At 41.7% G+C, this 8,278-nt stretch overlaps 1 protein-coding gene across 3 annotated transcripts; it reads right to left on the bottom strand.

Annotated features, from left to right (window-relative positions):
* Positions 1 to 532: 532 nt before the first annotated feature.
* gpr37a (G protein-coupled receptor 37a) lies at positions 533 to 8,081 on the bottom strand. Of its 3 annotated transcripts, none has more exons than XM_076886149.1 (2): positions 6,767 to 8,081; positions 533 to 2,793 (listed from the first exon to the last, which is right to left on the bottom strand). In XM_076886149.1, the coding sequence occupies exons 1-2, from the start codon at positions 7,670 to 7,672 to the stop codon at positions 1,948 to 1,950; spliced, it is 1,752 nt and encodes a 583-aa protein (XP_076742264.1). In that variant the 5' UTR covers positions 7,673 to 8,081; the 3' UTR covers positions 533 to 1,947. The 3 variants fall into 3 exon arrangements, with proteins under 3 accessions (XP_076742264.1, XP_004556330.2, XP_076742265.1); XM_004556273.3 differs by having other exon boundaries at positions 533 to 2,781; XM_076886150.1 differs by having other exon boundaries at positions 533 to 2,781; positions 7,052 to 8,081.
* Positions 8,082 to 8,278: the final 197 nt, after the last annotated feature.

The following is an 8,278-nucleotide window of genomic DNA, read 5'->3' as shown; positions in this document are numbered from 1 at the left end:
AAGCATGGACCCGCCGAAACATCAGAATCAGCGAGCTGTCGGCTTTCAGCCCCGACTGTCCGTGCCGTCGGGTGAGAAAGGCGACATCTCACTGATTCTGATCCGTCAGCGCTTTGTTTTTACGTCTTTGTGCAGAATCCGTGTTCCTGCTCTCATTTACTGTTTTAGCTGTTTGGTGGTTGTTGAAATCTTGTGAGGTTTCACCTGAGATTCTGGCATTTCTCAGGTGAAATTTATTTCGGCCAAAATAAATTTATATTAAAAAATCGATTCAGGATTTTAATGAATCGATATCACGTTATCCAAGCCAGAATCGATTTTAATTGATAAATCGATAATCAAAACCTACCCTACTTGGGACCACACTGAAGTGACTATGTGGAAATTTGCTGCACAAAAAAGACAATATCATATTCAAACCATACTCCAAAGATATGTATTTTTTTCTTTTATTAATGTGATATTTCATTTTGTAAAAAACAACAACCCCAAAACAAAACAAAACAATAAAAACTAAAAATTGAATGTTGCATGAATTTCATGGAAAATGCTTTTTAATGAAATCTTTATTTATACTAAATTATAATTTGGTTACAGTTTCTTAAAAGGACCGTTTGGAGAAAGGGAACTGACTACTATATAAATTTACTTCAAATTCAATTGAGTTTTATTTGTGTGGCATCAAATTACAACAGTGGTTGCCTCAAGGCACTGTATATTGTAAGGTAGAAACCTACAATAATATAAATACAATCTTAAAATCTTTCTTTGAAAGGTTAGTGGCCAATTAGGGGTTGCAGAGGGGCTCCAGCCTATCCCAGCTGCTAGAGGATAAGAAGTGGGGTATACTGTGGACAGGTCACCAGTGTGTCAAAGGGCCAACAGACATGAAGTCTATTTCAATGTAAATTTCTTTAAAAAAAATAATTATATACTTTTCTATAATTAACTACAATTTTTGACAGAAAGAGAAAAAAAACAGTTGTGACTGACTATATTTAAAACATCTAGGTACTGCACTAACTGTTACTAATGTCTGTACCACAGAAGGAAATGCTGGTGGAGCTAAAACAACTGCATATTTACGTGAAAACATTTCTGCACAACCACGGGTAAAATTCGCTCCTCTGGCTTTGAAAGTTAAACTGTGCGGAGGAGAATTACAAAAGTATCTGTAAACAAATTGAATTACGGTACAAACTCTCGTGACATCAGAAATGTACCAACCATGTCTTGTTTCAGATTTTGTAAACAGTGACAAAAAGTAGTTTACAACTGATCTCAGATTCAGTAAAAATACCAGTGAGTTCATTAAAAATGCTGAGGTTTTTGCCAGTGGCTAATACTGTTCATTCAAATATAGAAAATCTTTTAACAGTTAATAGATAGAGAGCAGGTTCATTCGGTGAGTCAGTAAACATAAGCGTGTTCAAGAGTTTGGGGTGTTTTAAAAACAAACAAACAAAAAACTATCTGCTGATCCCATCAGATGAAGCTCAGTCTCAGGGTCTGTGTCCACAGGAGCCAAACATTCCTTTCACTGCAGCCATTCCAGCCCTGCCGTACATCGGGTTGTTTTAGACAATTCAGGGCGTTTGGTGTAACACCTCTCATAATGGAACAAACTGTAACTAACTACTTAATATATAGAATGTTCATTTTATATATAGTTGTATGTCCTTTGAATTATCTCAGATATTTTAGAAACAAGTTTTTGCTAAGCTTTTGAATTGAATGTTTGTTTGGGTTTAAAATTGGGGAGACAAGGTGTCTCACTCAGGTGTAGCTCCACTCTTAGACACTGTAGGAGAGAGCGCTTGTCAATAATCTATCATATCATCGCATCGTACTTCCCCTCTCAAGCGTCGAGTGCTGGAAAGCAGGGTCAACCCTTGCGTGCAAAATCATAGCTATGGATTGGTACAATGGCAATGTTGATTATTGACCTCAGTAGTTTGTCCCCACAGCAGAGTAGGTGGCAGAGGTGGATGCTTCCCTGCGGGTGGTATTGAATGGCGACAGCTCAAGCTCGGTGGTGGTGCACTCATTGTCAATGTTGCTAGTGGCAGTGGTGGGGGAGTGGGGCGGGCCACATTCGTCGCAGCAGCAGCAACAGCAGTCCAAGAAGGCTCTGGCAAATGGCTGGCATAGACAAAACAGCAAAACGGGCGTCACAGCCGATTTGCAAAAGAGCATCATCTGACTGACAAGGTGCAGAATGTCCAGGGCTCTCCTGGGAATGGTGGCCGCCATATACACATTAATGATGTTGCAGATGTTCTCTGGAATGATGCAGAACCCATAGAGGATGGCCAAAGCTACCACGGCACAGTTCATCTGGCTTTCCAGCTGAAGCTGCTTCTTGCCCCCACGGACACAGGCCCACTCGGCGTTGCGGATCTTGCGGGCAGTCGCTAGTGAGCTGCAGATGGTGAACAGCGTTGGCAGGCAGAAAAAGCAGCCAAAGTACCACCAGAGGCGTGCACTGTTGTAGGTGAGCCCCAAGACATAGAGTGTGTCCGGGAGGTCTGTTGAGATGCGAACTACACAACGTTCACATGGTGTCACATCAGGTGGCTCGTCGTCCTCAGTGACCAGCTGTCTGATCAGCAGCTCAGGCAACGCCAGCAGCAAAGCGCCCACCCAGATGACCGCCAGCTTTGCAGTGGTAGATGCCCAGTTCTCGATCATCTCATAATAGATCTGCACGTTGGTGGCTGCCCGGAAACGATCAATGCACAGAGCACACAGTGTGAAGGTTGTGATCCCAAGAGAAACCACCTGGGAGAAAGGCTAGAATCAGGTTAAAAGTTAAAAGTACAATTTCATAACTGTAACAATTATGTGACGTAAAGTAAAAATAAAAAGTACTTTAGACCAGAATTTGTCTCTAACAATGTTAGCATTAAATTCAAATAAATCTAAAAAAAAAATTAACCATGATAATATATCAGAAACGTGTCTTAAAAAATTGTATATATATTTTTTGTATGCATAAATTGTGTGTATTTTTTATGTATAGATGGACAGTTTGCATCATTTTCACATTTGTACTAAATACAATATTCCATAGTCACATTTTTTAGTTACACTCAAATTAGATAATTAGTTTTGAAACAGTTTCAGCTAACCAGACTATTTATGAGTTCTTGGTGCTAATGAAGCCTCCAAACACTTGTTTTTATACTCCAATGTTTTCAGCTTTTATACAGGAAGCCTGGCTACAGAACCTGAACACAGAACTGTCAGCAGAGTTTTGGGAAAAAGCAATTTATACATTTATTTGACCACTTTGTATTGTGGGCGTGTGTCAAGGGCAAGAGGCAGGATGGATAATCAGAAACTGTGTGTCTTACCTGTTGGCTGGTGCGAGTGGTATCCCAAATTGCTCATTCTTAACTTGTAACAAACGTGACACAAGAGCAGTCAATCATTAGTCTCCGCCTCTCCCCCATGATATACACCCACAATGCAAAATCAGGGTCAAAACTGTCATATTGAAAAAAAATTAGATATAATCAATTTAGACTTTAAAAAAGGTCTTCATAAAAAAACTAATTTTATGTTGGCCTGTTCCAAACTGGATAAATCAATTAAAGATCTAAAATCAGACTCGGCAGAGTTTTTAGGTGTGTCACACCCACTGTTGCAATGTTTTTATTTACAGTGTTCACTTTGATCAGGCTGTTCACTTTTCAGCTTTTCAGTTATCTAGCTTTTGGCAGGACCTCCTGATAAAGGATTGGCTGATTGGCTGATCAGCTCCAGCTGCCCTGCCAGCCTCTCTGGCGCCATCCCTCCTCTGCAGTGGAGCCACATACCACACCTCGCTACATTAGGTGACAATAAGGCGAGGTGATGACGTCAATAAACTCATGTAGGTCACTGCCTCAGACAAAAAGCTTCCACTGCTAAGAAGCTTAAACACAATAAATAAGACCTTTTGTCTCCAGATGTCACATTAAAACCCTTTCAGTTGTCACAAGCTGCAGACATGATAACTTGCTATGGGAATTTAGGTAAGCACCAATTGAACAACAACTGTCAGTGTCTCAAAGGCAAAGGTATGATGTCTTTTGTAATAGAGTCAGTAGAAGAGATGATATTCAGATAAAAAATGTTTTTTTAAATAAAATAAAATTAAAATTAAATGAATACATTTGTGAGAATAAATGCTTTTAAAAGTGAGTCAGTCCCTGAAGAGTCATGGTATAAAGGTCCAACTTTAAAGCAGAAATATTTTTTTATAAAAAACAGTTTGACTGAAAGGAATTTTTTCCCTCTGTATCATGGGTACATTTCATTTATTACCCATCTGGATACTGGTTTTAGGGGTATCCAGAAACAGGCAGCTGTAGCTGATGAGTGTCAGCTAAACCTCATCTCTTTTATGTACAGCCTATTGTCCCTAACCTTTCTTATGAAATCATTAATATGTAGGGAAACAGAAGAAGTTATGAAAACGTTCTGATTGCCCCAGGGTTTTGGACCTGGGGTTTTCTGTTATAGTCTTTGAATTTTTGTCATTATTTAACGTTCTGTTGGCTCTCAATTTGATCCATGTTGTTGTTTTTTGTTTGCCACAATATGAAGCATCGTAGACCACGGGTCGTGGTTCGATCCGTAGTTCTTTCAGTCCTCATGTTAAACTATCCTTGTAGAATATGTAGCAAAAAGTGCTCCTTTGAATGGATGGATAAAGCATATTGTAGCGCTTTGAGTACTCAGGTGGAGTAGCAAAGTGCAGCCTATTTACCGTTTAGTTCTTTGTGTCAGTTTCTGGTTATTTCCATGTGTACCCCTTCCTATTTATTGTTTTGTACAGTTTATATCTTTTTTAAGCCTGGATTATACTCTGTTGCGGACACAGGGACCTCACACCCCAACAACCGAGTAGATATTACTGTTAAGCAGGTTTTAAGCCTGGATTATACTCATTTATTGGAGACCTGATGTTCACATAGTTAATGCATTGGACAACTCATGAGGTCACAAAAAGAGGCAGGCATGCAGACCCCCACACTAACTGTCTGATCACAAAATTTACGTCACAGGATCACAGAAAGTATAGACTCCTCCATCATGAACCGCTATGTCAAGTCTTTGTGTTTGAGGCTGCCATCTGTTTAGTCACTTTCTATTTTTACTTTAGCAGTCTTTTGTCATCTGTGCTTCGTCGTCTAGTTTTAGCAGTGGTTCTCCACCTGCTCCCTACTTGCCTCAATCATTGTCTCTTATATTTATTGTCTCAGTCTCTCTTTGTCCTTTGTTCCACTTGTTGTGTTTTCCATAGCATTTCCCAATTTAGTAATTATTCCTTCTGACTCCTGGGTGTTGGCTTTTGCTTTGAACCGTCTATCGCACATTCATTAAAAAGGCTCACTTTAGTAACCTTCATCTCTTGCTTACAGCATTTGGGTCAGCAAAACTACAACCAGTTTCCAGGCAGGAAATGACAGTCTTGTGTACTTGGTATTGAGTTTTACTTCTCCTGTCTCGTTGATATTAATTTGTTCCGTTCTGTGTTCCTTGCTGTCCCAGTCTCATCTGCATTTATTCTTGTGACTTCTCATCTTCATCTGTGTAGTTCTCCTGTTCTCCTCCATGTAAGTTAAGCCTTGTTGCCCATGTAGTTGTGTTTTCCTATTTTACTATGGTAACCATTGCTCTCTGTGGCTCATGTTGTTTGCTTCCTCTGCCTTGTTATGTCTATAGCTTCCACCCGTGTGTCCAGCCTGTTGCCTCTCCTCTTGATATCCAGTGTGTACTTATTATCTCTGTCTTCTGCTGTCCTTTGTCATTGTCCTACCATAGTTGTGTGCTCCTTGCTACATGTTTTCACTATTATGTACCTGTAGTTTTCCCTAGAATGTATATTCCTGGCTCCACTTGATTTAGTATTTTGTCTTTGGATGAAACTCCAGCACTAAAGCTGTTCTTGAGTTCACGTGTGGCCTCCATAACATGCAGTGGCACATATGTAGAGTAATTTTTTAATGTGATATTATATTCGATTGAGCATGTTGGGTTTGACCAGAAATGTAATTTTATTTCTCCTGAAATTATGCAGTGGGTTAAGATGAAACTCTACACACACAGTGTGGGTTTCCAAGAGGAACATTTCATGTCAACTATCATATATACGATGTTTAGTACATTTTTAACATGACATTATTACATCCCTTTAAGTTTTTCAATTTGAGCAGAGTTGACCTTTAATTTTGAAATAAAATTTAGCACAGATGTAGAGTAGATGAGCCTGTGGAGAAATGTATTGAAAGTTTCATGTCAACTATGAAGAGCCACTTTTGATTAATGTTTTGAACACGTGTTGAAGTTGAGAATAATGTTCTTTTAACATGTCAGGAATTATGCACCTGGCTGAGAAGGAACTCTGTACAGATATATTGTGGATGCAGGTCACATTTCAAGAAATCATGAATGAAAAAGCTCATTACCAGCAAAATTGAAAAGAAGATAAAATGAAACTTGGGGATTAGGGGGAAAAGGTCCTGGACCTGGTCCTGGAATAAAAACTGATATATGGACTGACTCACTTTTGAAGCCAGTCTCAGGTAGTCATTGGAGGATTTATTGTGTATTGAGGAGGAGAACGAAGGAGAGCGCTTTGTGTAGATGTGCAAAACAATTTAGAGGTTCACTTGACCGCGATGGTCTCACCTGTAAGATGAACTCGGCTACAATTATATCTGCTGCACCATGAGGGACTACCAAACCATCACTACCCCACCACCCTGCCTCTCACCTCCAGATAGGGGATAATCCTGCATGAGAACTCTCCCAGCAGCCATTTCTTGGTGAGCTCATGAAACACCACAAGCGGCAAGCAGAAGAAGATGATGACGAAATCCCAGAGCGCGAGGCTGGCTAGCAACGAGTTGGAGATGCTCCTCATGTAGTAGTTGTGACATACAATACACATGATCGACACGTTCCCAATGATGCCCACTGTAAAGATGAGGGCGGCGGTTATCAGTACAGCGTAGGCTCCGTACGACTCCGCGGTTACCGGGTAGAATGGATTCTTTACCTGCTTGCGTCTGGTTCGCGTGTTCACCGGAACGAGCCGCGTGGTGTCGGGAAAGTCCGGGAGAGAGTACTCGTCCTCATAGTCACTTGTATTGAGTCTGAAGGGGGGGTCGGCTTCTAGCTCCTGCGCCATGGCCACAGGTAGCGGTTCGCTGTGCGTCGCCCTGCCGGATACGGCAACCCGCCTTTGCCTTCGTGTGCGTCCACTCATCCTGCGCGTGCAGTTGTGTCCATGCTGGGTTTGTTTAGACACTTCATTGCTCGGCTCATCTTTATCATTTTCTTTCGTGCCTAAAACTAAAACTTCTGGTAAAAATGACCGAGTTCCACTTTGGGCATCACCTTCACGCAGAGAGCGCCTGGTGATCTTTTTCTCTGGCAGCTCAGACGACGAGGAGTTTAGAGGAACCAGCCATGAGGCTTCTGCACTCGTACTGCGTGTCCCCCCACGGTCCTCCTGGCTGACTGTGCGCCATCTCCGGCTGTGCACATTCCTTTCAACGGTGGCGGATTTATTATAAGGACTAAACGTCGTCTTTGTTTTGTCCCAGTGAAGTTGACAAACGACGGCCTCGCTGCACAGCCACAAACACAGGAGACTCAGGGCTGCACACATCCTCATGGCTCTGGCTAAACCGCAAAATGAAACCGTGTGATCGATTGATCCATCTCTGGGTTTTGATAGTTTTTAAACTCAAATCTGCCGCCAAACCGTCAACTTTCTTTCATTTTTGTGTACACAGAGCTTCCTCGAAGTCTTTGGCCGTTTAAGAGTGCTGCACCTTTCACGTTCGGGTGCGTCCCAGTGCGTCTCCAGTCCGGAGGCATCACCGGTGAGAAAAAAAAATCTAATCGGAAAAGTTTTTAAACTGGGCTGAAAACTGTGAACTAAATAAGTAAATCCTCAGCGTCAGGAATTGGGTGTTGGGATGGAGAATTCCTGAGTAGGTCCACAGTACGTTTCTGCACGCGTGGCAGGTCCGGAGCGCCCGGGGACCGGAGTGGAGCACCGACGAATGCGAGACACGACCAAGCTCGATGTGACAGAGCGTCTAAGAAGAGGAGGAGGGAGGGGGACTAGGGCCGGGGGTGGTGGTTGTTATCGTCTCTTTAACCTGCTATTGAATCCCACCGGATACTACATTAAACCGTCCAATATTCTAAACGTGCTTTGGTACCGATGTGTATCGTCAGAAAAATGATGTTTATGGTTGCTCCAGAATTTGGA

This window comes from Maylandia zebra, linkage group LG7 (genome assembly GCF_041146795.1).
Source record: "Maylandia zebra isolate NMK-2024a linkage group LG7, Mzebra_GT3a, whole genome shotgun sequence".
Classification (NCBI taxonomy): domain Eukaryota; kingdom Metazoa; phylum Chordata; class Actinopteri; order Cichliformes; family Cichlidae; genus Maylandia; species Maylandia zebra.
Note: the sequence above shows the minus strand (reverse complement) of the source record. Positions and strands in the feature narration are given on the sequence as shown.